General features: G+C 39.6%; 1 protein-coding gene across 17 annotated transcripts in view; it reads left to right on the top strand.

Annotated features, from left to right (window-relative positions):
• LOC104002446 (uncharacterized) overlaps positions 1–20915 on the top strand; it is a 246214-nt gene that overhangs the window by 152967 nt on the left and 72332 nt on the right. For 3 of the 17 annotated variants that reach the window (XM_054667158.1, XM_063794377.1, XM_054667162.2), the window contains one exon: positions 3416–7325. The exons of 13 other annotated variants lie outside the window; for them this stretch is intronic. In XM_054667158.1, coding sequence (XP_054523133.1) covers positions 3416–3713 — 298 coding nt within the window. In that variant the 3' untranslated portion in view covers positions 3714–7325. Of the gene's footprint in view, positions 1–3415; positions 7326–14901 lie in introns of those variants that run through there. One more of the 17 variants, XM_016927481.3, reaches the window with a different exon arrangement.

Raw genomic sequence — 20915 nt, 5'->3', positions numbered from 1 at the left:
GGCAAGCACGATATAAAATCAATCACAAAATGGTACTAACAGAGACCTGTGTGATTATTTATGTCAACATTTTCATTTTCCACATGAGGAAACCAAGGCACAGATAAGAGAAACTTCATGCTTCCAGTCCAGTGCTGTTTGTATTATGCCAGATTCATCTTCGACTCTAAGCAGGATCGGATGTGGGGTGTGTTGTTGAAAGTGGCAGGAGAGCCAGATGGAGGCAAGCCCCACCTTCATGCCTACAATGTAGAGTTTTGGCATTATTTCCAAATAAATATATATAATAACTGGAATACTACTCTCTGTTATATTGAACACTCTCAGAAAACATTATAAATATCAAATGTTAAAGCCTAATTTATTAAAAAATCCTGTTAGGGGATGTCTTTATTATTTCACATATTGGAATCTCAAATTGTGGCATTGGTCTCAGCCTTTCTGTAACTCACAAAAGCTCTACTGATGAGAAAGTGATACCATAGTATTTACATGGGTGCTTAAACATTTAGACATCCATGTGAACAGACGATTCCAGGAAGAATTGCTGGTAGGACACAGAGCAACATCAAGGCAGGCCTTGACTCATCCTAGATGATAAGTTAAAAAAAAAAGGTCAACATGTACATGAAGAAAGAACAATAAAAGGGAAGAAATGCTAGATAGTGAAAAGGGAGAAAAGAAGAAAAGAAAGGAGGTAGTGTACCCTGGCAGTTCCCAGGAAGTTAAGGTGGCAGGGGAAATGCAAAGCTCTCTGATGGGGATGAGGCTCCTAGTCTTTTGACAAAAATAGAAATGGGGGCTTTCACCATTAACCCCCACATCACTTAATAAAGCCTGTTCAATAGTCTCATGTGTTTTTTGAAGCATAAAGGATTTGAGTTGACTCTTACTATTTTCTAGCTTGACTCAAAGATGGTTTACAGCACAGGAAGTTCCAAGGTTTCACATAAACAATGTCATGAGAGTTATTAATTTTTGGAGTTAAGATTATTGCCTCCTAACTGACTTTCTGAACTTTTTGGATTTAGTAACTACTGCTTTGAAGGCAAATATTTTCTTTCCATATTAAAAAAACCACTTTTTAGAGTATGTAAAATGACACACTAACATGAACTAAATTCATAATGAAGCCAAATTCTTTTTAAAAATATTAAATCTAAAAAATTAGAAAACCATTTCACCCTTTTGTGTAAAATACCTATGCTAATGCCTTGCTCACTCATTTTTTAAAAAATCAATTTTAAGGAGAATAAAGAATTCTGCTGCAAAAACAAGTTGAAAGTCTAAAACTTGTTTATTGCGGTAGAGGCTCCAAGATCACACACGTCCATTAGAGGTATTCAGTGCAGGGTCACTGGAGGGTCGGCAAGAGACAGCCAATTAGATGTCTGTTTTTCCTTTCAAAGTCCTGTCTGTTTCCTTCACTCTCTTCAAAACACCCTATGTAGACATATATATCATGAAGTCAAAGCGAAAAAAAAAAAAAAGAAAAAAAAAGAAAAAGAAAAGAAAAAAGAAAGACAAAAAGAAAGCCTTAGAACAGTGGGAGTTTTATTATCCAGTAGTCATATGTATTTTAAATACCCATCATTATCAAGAGGAAAAACGAAGCCTGGTGTCTGATAAGAAAACGTGTACAAAGTAGAATACTATTCAATTTTGTCTAAACTTAGGCAGGAAAAGGCTACTGAATGCAATCCTTGGTTTCCCACCGTGGAAGATAGATGACTTCAAAGTTGTAGCAAAAGTATTTGTTTAGAGTAGGGAGGATCAAGACTTTCTGGTATTTACAGTGAAAAAACAACAACAACCCAGCCTATCTTTTAGAAAAGGAATGCATGGTTAAATTGGCTCAGCTTGTCCTTAGCAACCTGAACTCGGAGGCCACATTTTTTCCTCTCTAAGAAGCAAGTGGGAACTTGAAAAGTATGTAGCATGTCGTGAAAAGGGAGCAGTGAACTTTGCCCAGGTCTGCAGCCAGCACTGAAATCTGAACCTTCTGTAGTCCCTGGACTGGTGTCCCATCCCCCTACCACCAACCTTCCTTTTTAATCCCTCTGCATAGAGCGCCTTAGCAAACTACCTTGGCCTGGAAGCAGAGCAGTTGTGACTTCTGAGGGAAAACCTGTTCTCTAAGTATTTCTGATGCCATTAAGAAGGAAATGCTAATGACAACAAAAAACCCCACTAAACCCCAGCTTTATAATTATGATTATGATATTCAACCTTATTTTTTATAATATGTATGGAGAAAATATAGAAAGATTTTGTTTTGTTGCATTAATTTTCAAGATAGCTTGAGAAGTTTTGGAGGTTCCCTATGTAGAGATTGTCACTGCTTGGAAAGATTTTTCTTACCTTGTTGGCGGGGAATATCATCAAAAGCCCTGCATTTAGGCGGCTTGCAGTATGAATCTTTTCACAACAGTAAGTTACTTGGTAACTTGAGCTGCACTCGTTCCTGAAATTCTTTCACATAATTGAAGATTAACTTGATTCCCCGGATTGTTGAAGGTGGTTGACAGTGTGGGGCTGGGGTGGGTGGAAATAGATTATTCAAATCACAAAGAAGTAGGTGTACCCTAAGTGACTGTTCCATTACTGATCATGATTGTTTGCCTTCCTAAGTATTCATCAAACTCGGTGCTGCAGGATCGTGTGGGGAGGGAGGAGAGTGTACCGCCAATGTTCAGAAAGCAGGTGAACCTCAGAGAAACTTAAATATTTTGTAAAGAGACTTATATGTAGTAATGGCTACTCCAGAATCCATTAACGCCCAAACAAGCCGACTCAAGGGTTCTGGCTTTCTCAAGTGGCTAATGTAAACAATATGAAAGTCAATAGTCGGGGACATTCCAAGATAGTATTAACACGATTGATTTATTGATGGTTGCACAATGGGAGGTTATCTTTTGTTAATTGACTCGGTAAATAAGCTCCCAGGCGTCAGGGCATAGGGGGAAAAGCAACCAGTGGAGGAAAAGGTGAGGCACCTGGATTATAATTTTTTTCAACTCCCAGCCTGTCTTGGTAAATTCCATACCACTTCCTCTGCCAACCTCAAACACAGTTTAGCAATTTTAATTCCGGCCAAAACTCTGCATCCATGTTTCATGAGGGGAAGACTCAAGGGTGGTATGTTCCTATCAAACAATCCAACTTTCTTTCTCTTTCTTTCTCTTTCTCTCTCTTTCTTTCTTTCTTTCTTTCTTTTTCTTTCTCTCCTTCCTTCCTTCCTTCCTTCTTTCTCTCTTTTAAAAACTTTTGCTTCAGGAAGATTAAAGCAATAGTAGGTGAGAGAGAGACAGAGAGAGAGAGAATTCACCGACTTGGCTTATTTATTAATACAAATCTAGAAATGGTAGGGAAGATGCATGTATGATCTTTTTTTTTTCTTTTTCTTTTTTTTTAGATGGAGTCTTGCTCTTGTTGCCCAGGCTGGAGTGCAATGGCACAATCTCCGCTCACTGCAACCTCTGCCTCCCAGGTTCAAGAGATTCTCCTGTCTCACCCCGCCAAGTACCTGGGATTACAGGCGCCTGCCACCACACCCAGCTAATTTTTGTATTTTTTGTAGAGACGAGGTTCGCCATGTTGGCCAGGCTGGTCTCGAACTCCTGACCTCAGGTGACCCACCCACCTTGGCCTCCCAAAGTGCTGGGATTGCAGGCATGAGCCACTGTGCCCGGCCTTCACGTATGATCTTTTAACCTCCAAGAAATGATTGAACCATAGGGATAATACATTGTTTGCTGCTGGCAGTTATTTATGCAGCATTTCTCCATAAAAACTACCATAATTTGGTACTTCCTCCTCCTAGGAGGAAGGGGGAAAGAAAAAAAAATGCTTTATAAATTTTGGCCGACTCCTAGTACAGCAGTCCCCCTTATCCGCAGTTTTGCTTTCCATGGTTTCAGCTACCCGTGGTCAATCACAGTCTAAAAATATTCAGTAGAAAATTCCAGAAATAAACAATTCCTGAGTTTTAAATTTCACACTGTTCTGAATAGATGAAATCTTCTGCCATCCTGCTCTGTCTCGCCTGGGCTGTGAATTGTCCCCATTGTCCAGCGGATCCACACTGTATGCCCACCCCTCCCCGTAGTCACTTAGGAGCCATCTCTGTTGTCATATTGACTGTCACAATGTCACAGTGCTTGTGTTCAAGTAATTCTTATTTTACATAGTAATGGCCCCAAAGTGCAAGTATAGTGATGCTGGCAATTTGGAGATGCCAAAGGGAAGCCGCAAAGTGCTTCCTCTAAATGAAAAGGTGAAAGTTCTGGACTTAATAAGGAAAAGAAAAAGTATCCTGAGGTTGCTGAGATCTACAATAAGAATGAATATAGTATCCATGAAATTGCGAAGAGGGAAAGAGAAATGTGTGCATAGTATGTATAGGGCTTGGTGCTGTCTTCGGTTTCAGGAATCCACTCGGGGTCTTCGAGGGTATCCCTCAAGCGCAAGGGGAGACTGCCGTATTATGTCTGCGGAAGTGGGACCTCCTGGATCAATTCCTAACACTTTGAACTTGGCAAGATAGATTTTTTTTTGGACTTTTACACTTTTATCAGCGATAGTTTAAAAATTTAAATTGCTCACTGTTTAACCCTTACTATCTTCTAGAACAGTGGTCCCCAACCTTTTTGCACCGGGAACCAGTTTTGTGGAAGATGATTTTTCCACGGACAGGGTTGTGGCGATCATTTTGGGATGACACTATTCCACCTCAGATCATCAGGCATTAGATTCTCATAAGGAGCACCTAACCTAGATCCCTGGCGTGAGCAGCTTACAATGGGGGTCGGCTCCTATGAGAATCTACTGCCACTGCTGATCTGACAGGAAGCATGATCCGAAGTGATGCTCCCTCGCCCACTGCTCACCTCCTTCTGGGGCCTGGTTCCTAACAGGCCACAGATTGGTACCGTTCCGCAGGCTGCGGTTGGGGACCCCCGTTCTAGAACACTCAAAAAACATCAACTTCTCCCTTCACGCTGTCTTTCCCTCTGTCTCCCTAAGGCTTTTCTTTTTTTGATATGGGCATCTTTAAGCTCTGACTTCTCTTTTCCTCTTTCCTCTGCCATCTCCCGTCAATCTCTTCCAGCTGCTGGCTGCACTCTGCAGGGGAGTTCAGAGTGAGCGTGAAGTACGAATCAACACCTGCACCCACTCCAGCTCTGTCTCCACCTTCCAACCATTTCCCGCCCTGACTTTTCTATTTCTGTACCTAACCCACCCCATCCCATTCTGCCATTGTTTTTGGCCTCAAAACTTGGAGTCCACCTCACATTCCCACTTTCTTCTGTAAGTTCTCAAGTCCTGTAGATTCGGCTTTTAAAATGTATAGTTCATAAACGATGAGCTTTGCCTCCCAGATAGATTAAATTGGACTGTGGATTGGCACACGGTAAGTATTCAATTAATTTTTGTTGAATGAAGGAATGAGTGAGTGGCTCCTCCTTAAACCAGGGTCCCTGCTCCAAAATGTAATCCTACATAGCTTTGCATGCTACTGTATTCTTCATAATAATCATCTCTGATCACATTATTTCAGGGCTCAAAAACTGTCAGTAACTAGTTTTCTCCTCGATCCAGGGTAAACTACTCTTCTTTCAAGTCACCCACAATGTCTTTTTGTTTATCTTCCACTAAACTCCTAAATATCCTATGCTCAATACAGAATATTGCTTATTTTCCTCTAAATTCTTTTTTTTTTTTTTTGAGATGGAGTCTCACTTTGTCACCCAGGCTGGAGTGCAGTGGTGTGAGCTCAGCTCATTGCAAACTCAGCCTCCCAGGTTCAAGCAATTCTCCTGCCACAGCCTCCCAAGTAGCTGGGATTACAGGCATGTGCCACCAGGCCTGGCTAATTTTGTATTTTTAGTAGAGGCAGGGTTTCTCCATGTTGGTTAGGCTGGTCTCGACCTCCCGACCTCAGGTGGTCCACCTGCCTCGGCCTCCCAAAGTGCTGGGATTACAGGCGTGAGCCGCCACACCTGGCCTCCTCTAACTTCTTTATATCTCTCTGCTTCCCTATTTTAGCTCATTTTATTTCTTCAATCAGAATGTTTGTTCCATCATTTTTTTAAGCTGCATTTTTTTAACTGTTTTTTTGAGGCCCATTTCAAATGCTACCCTGTCCACGGAGCTATTTTTACTTTCATATACTTCTTTCTCAGCCAAGCTAGATGTGCTCTTCCTCTTGGGGCGTTTGTTGTATTCAGCCTGTATCGTAGATATTTCTATACTTGATTTATTCTTTCCTAATAGAAGGTAAATGCTTGGGAGACAGGAGCTAAATCTTACTTCTTTCTTCTAAGCCTGGACTCTCAATGCCTTGTACATAGTAGGCACACAGAATGCTGTTATTGAATTACAATGATTTTTATATTTTCATCCGTGTAAGACTTTTTTCTTTCTCCTTTGATTGCATGTTGTTGTTCAGCATTGTGTGTGTGTGTGTGTTTCCCCATTTGCTATGTCCTGCTTAGCACCTTTAGTTTTGAAATACACATTTATTTATGTATCTTTCCCATTTTGACCTAGTAAATAAAATGTAGTTTTTCATGTGACTATCCAAAGTGAGAGAGGATACTGTGAAATGTCTCATGAACTGCTGTTCCAAGGTAGTATTTATAAGCAATCCCTTGATCTGGATTTCTTTTAAATTTTATGTTTATTTGTACACATTTAGGGGGTACAAGTGCAGGTTTCTTACACGCATGTATTGTGTAGTGAAATCCACATTTATCAATCATTATTTTAAACTGGTCTTCGGAATGCAGGCAGGTCCAGGAGCAGGGCTCCTTCAGTTTGCCCTGCTGCAGCCCGCTTCGGGTTTGCCCAGCTTTCTGTTCTTTCCCTACCCCTCTTAATGTCTGGGAATTAGTTACACTGAAGTTCCACTTCATACAGAGCTGCCTGCAACTTGAGATGCAAACTCCAACACTGTGGGCCACTTTTTAGAAGCATGTGGTCATTCGGGAAACAAAGGCACTCCTGTTTCCTCTTCTCAATAACAATTAAGACATCAGATTAATAGAATCTTTAAATTCTTGAACTATGCTCGCAGAATAGTTTGTGTTTGCTTTAACACAAAGGAATACTTTCCAAACCCTAAAGGTCACCCAAGAAATAAGAGAGAGATGGCTTATGAATCGTGTATGCTGGTAGATTTTTGGAGAATGGCATGTGTCCTAGGCAGTGCGCTCTGGCTTTGGAGCGACTTGGCATGGGAGTACTCTGTGATTTACGCTGGAGAGGCATTTCCTGGGCAAGGAATCCCCTGTATTGAAGGGGCATGCCATTAGGAGGAGAAGAAATAGGGGCGGGGCGGGGTGGGGAAGAGGAAGGCTTCTTGGTTCACATTCTGGCTTTCACTTAATGAGTGTAATGTTCTTGCTAATGGGATTTAACCGCAATACCTATCCCTAACCTTGTCACCAAAAAGGTAGTCTACATGCCCCTTTTTTTTCAATACCGTCTGCCTGGTAACTGTGCAAAAGTCTGTTCTCCCAATTTTCTAAATGGTAATCCTAGAATTATCTTGGCTCAGAAATGAATGAAGAACTCGTGTACAGGACTCAAATTTCCCTACAGGGGTTGTAACTGAAGCAAGGATTAAGTGCCAGTACACAAAACCTCTCAAGCAATGGACAGCACGTCGATTGCTAAACATTCTATGGTAGAAGGCCTTTAGTTTTTCTCTTTTATAAAGCTTGAGATCAAGTTTTGGTAAGAAGTAGAAAAGCAAGGCAATTTAGCTCCTTTAAAGGATTGCTTGTTGGGAAGGACAGAGCTATATTTAGCTCTGTGGCTGTGTCTCCAGGAAGCTAAAGCAACAAGGCAATTAAATGGTGAATTGTGTGTGTGTGTAGAGAGGGGGTTCAGGGGGAGGGCAGGTTAGGGAGATGATAATATAGGCCTTAAAAAAGAATCTGTTTAGGAAAAAAATTTTCAAAACAGTTGCAAAGTATCATGAAGATGCAGCAGACTATTGACTGACCACCTGTTGCACATCGCAAACCTTTATTTTGAAGTGGAACAGACAGAGCCTGAATAACTCCAAGTTCCCCCATATGGTGATAGCAATAATAAACTCTGTCATTTATTAAGTACCTACTATATACTAAACACAGTGCTTTACTTCTATTAAGCCATTTAGTGTTGACAACTGTGCTCTCGGCAGCAAATAACAAGAGGGTCTTGCCCAAGATCACATAGCTGCTAAGTGGTTGAAACAGATTTGAATCTTGTTCTCTTTCTCTCCCCACTTTTAGTTGCTTATATACGCTATGCCTCCTATACTCTTCCCTGCTGCACTGGCATTTTGTGATTTTTAAATTCTTATATTACAGAACTTTGACCTTCTAGGAGAAAGGGATGAAATACACCCCCCTCCCATAATGTCCATCCTCATATACGTGTGTGTGTGTGTGTGTGTGTAAAACTTCTACATCTAAATCTACAATTTAAGTGGAGTGCTATCCTTAAAAAAGGAATAATTAGAAACTCTCATTTACATTGTAATTTACATTCAGATTTCCTGGAACTGTAGCTTTACTCTTTTTTGCTTTTTTTTAAAAAAAAAACTCCTTTTATTTATTATAATTCCTGGAGATTTGGCTCTGCTCATGTCCTAGATATAGGGTTATGGATGTGGGGCAGAGTTCAGCGAGACAGAGCTGTGTCAGGAGACAAAACAGCAGGGTGGAATTGAGTGTCATATAACTAGCTCTCAGTTGTCATTTTTCTCTCATTTTGTGTGGTAAAGCTAAGGCCTGTTTGATTTTGCATCTTTGAATTTAAACCCTGGGTAAACAGGTAGATGGCAGCCAATGATCCCAAGTGGAAATTGTTGACTTACAAGAGGGTAAATAATTTGACCAAATCTAAACATAGAATTCTTCTTCTATGAGTGCAGTTTAAAATCACAGGGCATTTTAGTGCATCGTCATTTTTCCTTTTCACACCTATTCCCTTATTGAGATAGGTAGGAATCAAGAATTGCATCTCTGGGAAAATTGATAAGTGTTCTTTCTGAAAAAATCAACAGTATATGAATAAGAAGTATATTTCCTTGAATGATATAGTTGTTAGTTTAACACCTTAAATAAAGAAGGTATTCAATAATTTTTAGGAAAATCAAATTTAGAAATAAACATTCAGATATGGAAGGCCTAACAAGGCTGTTCTCAAAGTAGACAAAGGAATACTTAGAATCTTATTGAACCTCTTTGGGACCAGCTGGACAAGATCATTGCTCGGGTCCTCAAGAGCTCTAACATTCTTTGAATCAATAATAGCCCAATGCCCTTTCATTTCTGGGCCCATTCATTTAGAGATAGGGTAAAGTGGTCAAGAAAGCAAAATTCAGCTGTTGAGTCCAGAGGTAGTTGGAGATATAAATCAGAATATTTCTTCCTCCCAGATCAAAAAGAGAGAAGTTCTTACATCTGCTGGTGTTTGAAGCAGAGCAGCAAAAATTGTGGTGGATATAAAAATCTAGGCTTATTACAAGACCTAGGAAGCAATCTCAGGGGGATGGTCTTGCCGTCAGTTACCTGAGATTATTTAATTACAAGCAACTCATGATTACCTGTAAAGGCGAGAGATGCAGTGGAAAACTCAAACAATGCTTGTTGCAAAATCATGTACATTGGCTTGGGAATATCCCATATGACATTCCCCCCCAGAAATTTGCCTTCCTAATTATGTTTTGCTTAGCCCAATATTAAAAATTAGTTAGTTTCCCCGGAGTAGCTCTGAAGTTAAACTGTGGAGGGAGTTGGTTCAAGAGCATGCCAACTGGAATATGGAGGATGAAACATTTTCTGGCACTAATGTGGCAAAAAATCCCAAAGTTATTTTAATCTTAAAGAAAAACATAATCTTGAGCACCTTACCAGCCTTCACATATTATCTGAAATGCTATAAACATTTGTAATGATTACATAAATGAGATTATTTTTATTTAGATATGTGTGTTTTTGCCTTAAGAATGTGTGTTCTCACTCTCATCCTTCTTGGCAGCTAAAGAAAATAATAAACCAATTTTCACAGACTCAAGCATAGTGCTCTGCACACACAATTGGGTCAGAAATATTTGTTGAATAAATAAATGCTCCTGCTTAGGAAGGGTCTCTCATTTTGTAGCATTGAAGACAGATTAGGCTAGATTTGGAAAGTTAGACCTAGAGGCGGATTAGAAATCTTGGATCCTTGGGCTACAACGTTGTCGTCATGGGGGGGTTCTTGATTGAATTCTCTTCTTTCTTTCCTTCTTCCTCCCTCCCTCCTTCCCTCCCTCCCTCCCTTCTTCCTTCCTTCCTTCCCTTCTTCCCTCCCTCCCTCCTTCCTTCCCTCCCTCCCTCCCTTCTTCCCTCCCTCCCTCCTTCCTTCCTTCTTTCCTTATTTTCCTTTCCCTGAATTTAAATGACTTCATAGTCTAATATTCCTAGAGCATATACAAACTTGAAAGTTAGGCATATATTCCTGAAATTTATGGCTCTTATACAATTGCAAATCTAAAACAAATTTACAAATTGAATTCAAACAAAATGACACACTCAGCCTTCAAATTAACAACATTGACTTAATGTGATGGACAATGGTTTGCTAACGTTTAATTGCTACTCACAGCATTAATTTTGTTCCAACTGGTATGCTGATGATGTTTTGATTTTGGTATGCCTATATTTCCTTGTAATGTATAAGACAATTCCTTAACACTTTTCTGTATTTAAACTACTGCAAAACTTTGGTCCACACAGAATGCTGGAACATCATTTAACCTTCACTTGGCAGAAATCCGTAATTTACTTACTTGGGGGCGGGGTCCAGGTTTTGTGGGGCCTGAAGAGTAAACAATTTTTAGGGCTTTTAAAAAAAAAATATATATATATAATAAAAGTGAAACAAAATTGCTAGGGTCCCTCCCAAGACATTGGAAGGAATCTGCATAGGAGTCGAAGCTCAAGCTTCATTAGTTTCATGCTAAATCCATCTGTGTTCATGTATCAAGCCCGTCTCTGTTTTTTTCTTGTTGCTAATAAAGAAGAATGACCTGGCAACAATGAGGAGTGGCATTTTTTTAACTTCGGGAAGATCAATCTTAAATTACACATTAGTGTATTTAAAGATTATTCTCAACCTAAAAACAGAAAATTAAATATTGTCATTGATGACACAGAGACGACTGAGAAGTACCTTTTTGTTAAATTGTTTTTCCCTTGATAAATTCCAAGGAGGAGTTGCTGGAACCAAGTTTTAGAGCTCTCACCAACTTTTCTTGGTTGGATTTACAGAGGTCAAAGTTTGGAGTGCAACTAGAGAGGTTAGCTGTTCACTTTTCCCAGACCGCCTGGCTTCTCATAGCTTAATCTCTGGGCACAGCTGCTGTGAGCACACAGTCCCTGGGACTCATATCTTGCCCCGCTCCTGGCCTGATGACAAGACTGGGAGGAACTGTGGGCAGGTAAGGCCAAAGGGAACCTCAGACCAATATTTCTCTGGAGGGCAGAGGGACAAACAGAATCCAGAGGTTGGGATCTACCTCGGGGACAATGTCTCAGAGTCCAATGGTTGCAATGAGATGTGTTGTGAGTCAGAGCTAGGGAGGGAAACAGCAGGCACAGGGGATGTTGAAAGGTCAGCCAGGCAATGGAAACCAGGGGTCAGGAAGAATTCTGAGCTATGATATCAGTTGGCATGCATGGTGGGGCAGGTATTCATATCAAAATCAAGCAAGTTTCATTTTTCAGGATCCAAGATCTTCCTGCCTTCCTTTCCTGGTAGGACTCAAGGGATTCTTCCTGGGCTCATAGACACTAGGTGTGAACCCATGCATAAGGACAGGAAATGGGTGTCACTCTTCTTTACTGAGGAGATTCTGGAATTATTTTTACCGGAGTTGATTAGAGAATAAAATGTGGTAGTCAAGATCAGACCTGTCCTCTCAGGCTCTTTTCCTTCTAAGACAGGAGAATCTTCCGAGAGGTTCCCATAGAAGAGAACCCTCACGCTGCAAGTATCCAGGATACACATTCTGATTCATGCGAGTTCTAAGAAAATCTTTATTTTGGGACATTTGAGGCTTGTCATCAAAGAACTCTAACTTTCTATCTCCTATCTATCTATCTATCTATCTATCTATCTATCTATCTATCGATCTATCTATCTATATCTGTCATCTATCTATCTGTCTTCTTTCTATATATTTTCTATTTTCTATATATATTTCTATTCTATATATTTCTATTTTTTATATAATATATATGTGAGATATATATCACAGAGAGATGTATTCTTTTTCTCTCTATATATATGTGGGAAAGTGTTTTGTAAATGGTGAAGAACTACTGTTGTTATAATCCCATTTCTGTCCAATGGAGATGCTGATTTTTATCTTGCTTGATAATTGTTTTCAGGTGAGATTATATCCGATAAATACTTTTTAAATTTCTTTTTCTTCTGTTTCCTTTCTGTTTGTTTTCTTTTTGCTTTTGTTTCTTTAGTTTTCTGGTGAAAAATGATTCCATTGGAAATTTTATATCAGAACAAGTGTTTTCAGAAAAGGAAGGGATTCTCAGATTTAAAGGAAGAAGTTTCCCTAAAAGTCAGAGCAGCTAGAGCTACTAGTAAACCCCTTTATCTAATCAATCAAGTCTTAACTATAACACACTCAACCGATGCTTGGGTAGAATATAAATTCCAAGTCACATGAGGTCTTATCAGTTATAATACTGAGAAAGAATTAGCCACTCTGTTTTGGTAAGATGATAGCTGTGGGCTAATTCATTTTTTCTTGAAATATTTGGGGGATTTGAAAGCTTAGGAAGTAAACAGGTTGTTTTGTCCAGGGAACCTTCTCTGAAAGAGTTACCAGGGTTCATCTGATGACATTAGCTTTGCCAGTAATTTCCATGATGTCAAGGGCACACGGGAGATTAGAGAGGGATTAAGACCTGCTTGCACAGTCAAAGCATCACAGTAAATTGACTTGACTTGGCAGGCTACACTTCAGGTTGGCACCTTTTCACCACCTAATCATATACAATCCAGGTTTGCGGTGTTAGCTAGGCTACTTTCACAGAGGCCAAGAAATGTTAAGCAGGCAAGGTAGGAGGGGAAGGTTGCTGGGAAGGAGTGGATGGACTTCCAGGAGAATGCTCAAGGCCAGGCTGCCACCATGAGCTGCCGAGGAGGATTAAAACATTAAGGAAAATGCTTGTTGTTGTTGTTGTTCTTTTTTCCTCAGAATCTTTCAAAAATGAATTTCATTTTCTATTTACCCTCCTTCCACTTGCTCCCAAGTTTTCCAGATATACGTTCCTCTTAAAACCTTTTTAATCGCTCAGGTTATTATCAACTCTTCTGCAAAAGGAATCAGGTTTGCCCAGGAACTTCACTGAATAAAGATGAGTTTATATCTTAAAAAGGAAACAGCTGGATGGCAAAAGCCAGGGAGGGAGGCAGCTCTTGTTTCATTAGTGAAGGGAAACTCGAGGGCCCGGAGAGAACAACTGGGCTGGCAGCCACAGCGGGGAGAAGAAAAGGAAACACACGATCATAAAGAACTAATCATGAAAAATGGAAAGTGAGAAAGAGCCAAGAACAACAAGCAATAAATAGATTTGGAAGGGGGAAAAAGATGAGGAGGAATGAAAAGCTATGCTCCGGAAAGAAGCAACAAGAGCATGTGCGTTTCATTTGAAAAAAATCAATAATTCTGAAAATCATTAAAAAGTCTTAAGGAAAATGTTTTAAGATAACTTTTCAGACCCAGGTTTTATTTCTATGTGTTGTTTCAGAGTCTATTCCAGTGCATGAAAAAAAAAATCATGTGGAACTAGTGGGAGAAACTTAACATACAATGTGCCTGAGTGATTGGTTTCCCTCTGCTTTTTTTTTTTTTTTTTTTTTAATGATTTCTGCCTGATGGTGGGGAATAGAAGCAATTAGTTTGGCTATGTAGGATCACTGATAAATCAGGGGATTCTAAGATTAACTCATACAATTCTAGTCATAATTAGAAATATCAAATACATTTTCACCTGTGTAGTAATCACATAATGTTCATTTATTTGTCATGAAGGGGTGATAATTCAGCACTCACAGGTATATCTTTAAATATTTTCAGATGAAATGAGCATGGATTTAAGGAGGAACTAAGAGGAAAACCGGATCCTAGTCTGTCCTTCATCTTGAAAGAGGACTATTGGTCATGTTCATATATTTTATCATGTTGAATCTGTTCATCGAAACATAGCCAATAGTCCAGGCAAGCCTAGAGAGAAGATATATATATATATACGTATATATATATGTGTATACATATACACACTATTTGAAGTTTCACATCAGTTACAGATAATACTTTACAAATTAAATGTTGTTGGTCTTTTATTTGGGGGATGCCTTATTAGCTTTTTAAAAATTAGTTTTTAATAGCAGCATTTGTTTAAGAAGGAAGAAAAAATGCTTGGTGGTACCTTCTGGAATGTACATTAATCTTGTTAATGACACCACAGTTCATGGTTGGCAAAACAGGACTTTTGAATCAACCTGTATTGTGTGTGTGAATGTGTATGTGCTTGAGAAAGAAGGCCAGGGCACTAAAGATACATGAGAAGTGCATGAAGACAGGATGCAGGATTTCCTATGATTTTATGTTGTTCTTAATTAGGAAGCATATTGGCAGCAAATGCTAACATGTGTTAGGATGTTTAGCTGAAGCCAAATAAATGTTTTCTATTACAACTCTGAATTCCATGCCTGGTCGGAACCCGTGCTGTTCTGCTCATGGCTTACAAAATCCCGTGAAAAGTCATCTCAAGGGCCAATTTTCTGTTGGCTCACAGAGCAAAATGACTTTCACCACATGTTTTCCTGAAGGGTTATCTACAACTCCGGGTTGAAGTCAAAGATTGGAAGAGGATGGCCTCTGATCCTGGAACTGCATTGCTTGGTGGTCAGGAGGGGCTCTTAGTAAGCAAACTCAGTTTAATCCCAGAGTCGGAAGTGGGTGTCAACAAGCCAAAGCAACATCCTTTCAGCTCTGCTGCTTTTTTGTCTTGGTGGAGGAATAGCCAATGGAAGAAGATGGAGAGTCCGGACCAAAAAAAAAAAAAAAAAAAAAAAAAAGATGAGGTAAAGTAGCTACACTTGTGTACATAAGGAACCATGTAAAAGTATGCTATGTATGTATGTATGTATTTATTTATTGTTTTGAGACAGGGTCCTGCTCTGTCACCCGGGCTGGAGTGCAGCGGCAGGATCTCGGCTCACTGCAACCTTCACCTCCCGGGTTCAGATGATCCTCTCACTTCAGCTTCCTGAGTAGCTGGGACTGCAGGAAGGCCCCACCATGCCTGGCTAATTTTTGTATTTTTAGTGGAGACAGGTTGCCATGTTGCCCAGGATGGTTTCGAACTTCTGAGTTCAAGTGATCCTTCCGCCTTGGCTGGCCAAAGTGCTGGGATTAAAAGTGGGAGCCACCGGGCCCGGCCATTTTTTTCTATCCACGTCTTTTTCACTGCTGTGTCTGAGAAATTTTACACGCTCTCATATATGTAGCTGAAATGATGCAGGAGTTCCCCAGGACCAGTCGCTTGGTACTCTCATTTATTAATATCAATAAATCAATGAAGCCAGGTTGCAAGGCATTCTTAGGTATTCATTCACCATGCTAGGACCGCATTGCCTGGAGCTCTTCAGCAGTTTTTCACTGCAAGGCCTTCACACAAGCTAGTCCCTCTTTCTGGAACATTCCTCTCCACGTTTTGCACGGCCTATTCCCTCACCTGGTTCAGATCTCTTCCCAATTGTCTTTTCTCCTCCAGCTTTCCTTGATCCCTTCATCATTCTTTCCTCTATTTGTATTTATTTATTTTTGTTCATTGTTTTCTTCCCTCCTCTAGAATGCCCATTTCAAGAACGAAGGGAATTTATTTTGTTTTCCCTGCTGTGCCTCAATGCCTAGGACAGTGTGAAGAACATAGAAGGTGCACAACTAATAATTTATTCACTGAATTAACAGGGCCAGGGTGTTTTTGTTACTTGTTACAGATGTGTGTGTAACATTTTCAAAGCCTTGGAAGTTATTAAATCACTTTCCCGCATTTTATATGCAAGACTCCTATTATTCTTAATAAGAGTCAGCTGTACATCTAGACTGCATTAAAAAATAAGCAAAACTACATTTTCCTTGGCCTTGTAAACAATCCCACATGGTATATGGGCCAAAAAAGGAAAATTAACAAAAAAGGGAGAATGTACCAAACCATATTCAGTTAGTAAAAGGGGATGTTTTTCCATATTCTTAAATGAAGATCTTTTACCCAATATATCCAGTCTCTCATAAACCATGAAATGAAGTGACTGGGTATCAGAACTAATTTTCAGAAGAAAAACTGTCATCTTTAAAGCAGTAAAATCTTCATAAAACTGTGTAAACTAATTACTGGGTTAAGTAAAATCACTGAAATATATCAGGACCTTCAAATGTCTCCAGGGCAGACATAATATAGTAATTCTCTAATAGTCACTCTGGGGAGATACTGTAATGGGCGGGATGAAGTCATTGTAATATTCTCATTTAGTTTGGGTCCTGAGACTTATAAAGAGAATACCGGTGGCAGATTGCACATACGAAACAGATGCCTATTCATTTCACATGATACTAGCTGGCCTTTCCAGGCTGTGGATCATGAGCTCAGGGGAGCCCAATGGAGATGGGCATACTCATTTGTTCTGCAGAGAAGATATGCCGAATGTTTCTTCTCATCCCTCCTCATCAAAGAGAGTGGAAAATATTTTGTGTACAGTATTTTTTGCTTTAGGTTATTTAGAAGCCTTATGTATATTAGGTTTTTACATGTGAGCAAATAACTAAAAACAAGAGCAGGACCTACCAGAAGCTTCAACAGAACAGACAGACCATGGAAGACCTCATGTTCTTTTGAATTAGTGAAAAGCTATATAGTTTAAGTAGGTATCTTGGTAATCTAGGATAAATCACAAGGATTGGGTAAACTCAATGGAATATTGAAGGTTTATTTTATTAGGTAATTTTATATACATTTAGGCCACGTGCAGTGGCTCATGCCTGTAATCCCAGCACTTTGGGAGGTCAAGGCGAGTGGATCACTTGAGGTCAGGAGTTTAAGACCAGCCTGGTCCAACATGGTGAAACGCCATCTCTATTAAAACTACAAAATTTAGCTGGGCATGATGGTACTTGCCTGTAGTCCAGCTATTCTGGAAGCTGAGGCAGGAGAACTGCTTGAACCCAGGAGGCAGAGGTTGCAGTGAGTCAAGATCACACTACTGCCCTCCAGCCTGGGCTACTGAGTGAGACACCATCTAAAAAAAATATATATATATATACATATATAGATAGATAGATAGATAGATAGATATCTGTAATGTGACATTGTTTTCTCAAACCTCAGACTAATCTTATACTCAATATGGAAGATAATCATAACTCATCACTCTGGATTATAACTGCTTACATATGTCTTTCTTATGAGATAATGCACCTTGAAGGTAAGGACTTCACTTTATTTGCTTCATTCTCCAGTGTCCAATTTGTGGAATGAATGAATGACCCTTAACAGAAACCTGACTGTGATTCCCTTCACTATTAACTTTTCCTAGAGTTATGAATTCCAGTTAGAAATTTGTTCAGAAAATCACTTGTCCTTAGGAATACAATTTCACAAGACACACAAGTTGATTTCCTCATAGTCTGTCATGGTGATTTCTACCCTGGCTCAAGGCTGTGATTCATGAAGAAGAGTGGTAGGAACCAGACTTCTTAAAAGTGGTGAGCATCAGGCCACAATCTCAGAGGATAGTGTATGAGGAGTAAAATTGGGAAGACACATTCACATTTACCCAAATGGCTTGCACATTAAAAGCTGTACACCCTCCCCAACTCCAATTAACTCAGAGGGAAATCTTTGGGCGGGTTCGGTTCTCTCCAATGTGTGTGAGCCTGCAGTTGCCTGGCTGGCCCCTGTGTCCCTTTGGAATTGATAATGAGGTTCAAGAGAGAGGAATAGTCCTCACTAAGCATGTCACCCCTATTTAGCACCTTTTCCAGGATGGCAGCCACTATTGTTTTATTATGTCTCTGATCAGCTGTCACTATTCATAAAGTAATCACTGCCATTAACACATCACGCCTCAAGCCATCTGCTGCAGCATGGCACACACAGAGCTGTTGGTTGCAAGCAAAGCAGGTGTCACCTAAAAATGACAGTACCACAGTAAAGGTGGGAGGTCATCATGGTGAAAGAGGATATGTCACGTCAAGTAACTCTATTTTTTGATGTATTATAGTGCAATGAGCAATAGTATTTCTTGCTCAATTTGCAGAGGCTAAAATTAAAACTTCTTATTTGAGATACTTTTTTTCAATATTGGTAAGTCATGGAGACAAAAAATGTCATTGAAGTTCTTAAAACAATAGCATCTAGATTGTGAATGGACTCTTGAATTAAATTTGCAGTCAAGTTTAAAGCATTCTTGAAGAGATCTGATCCATCAAACCTTTATTTGACAAGTGTTTATTGAGCACATATTAAGTGACACTGACATGTGGCTGGCCCACCGGAAATATACAGTTGCCACGTAAAACAAAAATCACAAGTAATGTGTACAGTGGAGATTCCTGATCCCAGCTGCATTTTTGACCCTTGGTCAGTCCCTAACACTTATCTTGATTTTGGATAATTTTTTGGATAGTTTTCAGTTTTAACAGGATCCATATTGATTGGATTTTATGTGGATGTGTTGGAAAATAAGCTTGCATTGGAAAAATACAATGATTTCATAAAGTCTGTTAAGAAGGACAATATCTTTATAGGACAATTAGTTCTCTTGACCACCTTCATTGTAAAGGGGCTTTATATTTATACAACTGAGAGAGGAGATAGGAATTTAATTGAAGATCTTAAATGCTGATAGAAAGTGGGACAAGGGATCATAATTGGGTTCAACTATCTTTCTAGCCCCTTCCCCTCCTGCATATACACTGGAATTGCATCCTTAGCTTAACTTCAGAAAATTCATGTATTTATCCTTGGCAAATATACACACTTATACATCTATATGTATATGTAAAAAATTAACTAGGGTAGTTAATAATTCTACCCTCCATTTTATTGCATGAGTTTCTGCTCTTTTCCTGGGAGTGAGAAGTATTGGATGAGGGTTTGGATCTTCTAGCCCATCAGTTACTCTTAGCAACATCACCCATCCTTCCCTACTGGTGATGAGAGCATCTTGCTGCATGGGTGGTGGTTCTCAGGTGTATACAACAAGTACTCTTCTCCATAATGCACATGTCCACACATCCTGTATGCTACTGCTGGTTTAAGGGATTTTCAAGGGTCAATTCAATAGTACATTTAGAATTTAACTTCTGTGAAACATGCTACTCAATTACAAACCAATTGAGGAATGCTACATAACCCCAAAGTCTATAGAAAGCAAAGATATCCATCTTCTATTGATATAGAAGATATCTATAAGATATCTATATAGGGATCTCTCAACTACTTTTGAATCCAACTTTCTTTTGAGAATCAAAAATCTCAAGCTCTCTCTCTATCCCTGAAGATTTGTAGAATCATCTGTTGTAACCAAAAAAATAAAATCGAGCTTGAATTTTTGTGCATTCAGAAAAATGTCTTTTATTATTTTTTTCAAATTCTATAATGATCTATATGCTTTTCAAAATGGGTCCCCTTTCTCCCTGGGGATTATGATATGCCCAAGCATAAGAGGCATTTTAACTTTAAGGATGATATTTGTGAATCTGGGATGCATGCTTTTCAAGATACCAGTGAAGCAGCAGAGGATGAGCAAGCAGAAGTGTCTCCTGATGACTGATGGCCCTTTCTTTTTTTTTCTTTTTTTTTTTTTGAGATGGAGTCCCAGCTCGGTCACCCAGGCTGGAGTGCAGTTGTGCAAGCTCAGCTAACTGCAACCTCTGCCTCCCAGGCTCAAGAGATTCTCCTGCCTCAGCCTCCTGAGTAGCTGGGATTACAGGTGCCCACCATCACGCCCAGCTTATTTTTGTATTTTTAGTAGAGACGAGGTTTCACCATGTTGGCCAGACTGGTCTCGAACTCCTGACCTCAAGTGATCTGCCTGCCTCGGCCTCCCCAAGTGCTGGGATTACAGGCATGAGCCACCGCACCTGGCCTGACAGATGGCCCTTTCTAAGGAGACTGAAGTGGTACATTTGTGATTACCAGATACGATAGAGTTGATATTGACCGTTGCACTAGTGACTTAATAGTTTTTATAAAAAGCCCCAAAATTGTTTGATATTTCATTTGCATCAAAATGTTGTAGCTCAAATGGCTTTATCAGATTGGCTCCTTAAAATATCATGTGCCCTTGTTCTAGGCTCAGAAGGAACACAAAGACAAAGACAAATGGTTCTTGGGTCCTGCCCTCAAGGCACTTACAGTCCAGTTTCAGTTTTAGAAGTTCAACCAAGAACATGGCTAATGGCTGGTAGAGATTGTACTGAGTATTATACCACTTCTCCTAAAATATTATTTTGGTTGAAATAATAAAATGTAGATTCAAAACAAAATAAAATAATATTTTACTGCATTTTTCTGTGAAAGAAATGGGGGAATCTTGGGATTTCAAGATAATCCAACAAGCTGAGTAGGGCTGGCCATAGGTTTGGAACTCATGGAGATCACAGTGGAAACCCAGGAAACATTCTCCTGAGGGCTGCGTCTCCATTAATGTTTTCTGCCTAGGGAATGTGCTTGCTCTGGCTCTATGGGTTAACAGGAGGGTGAAGAGGAGGCTGACTGAGTTAAAGACATCAGCAGGTTGGGAACTATTAACACTGAGGATCATCTTTCTGTTTTTAT

Source organism: Pan troglodytes, chromosome 16 (assembly GCF_028858775.2).
Source record: "Pan troglodytes isolate AG18354 chromosome 16, NHGRI_mPanTro3-v2.0_pri, whole genome shotgun sequence".
NCBI lineage: Eukaryota > Metazoa > Chordata > Mammalia > Primates > Hominidae > Pan > Pan troglodytes.
This window is presented reverse-complemented; position numbering and strand designations above follow the sequence as displayed.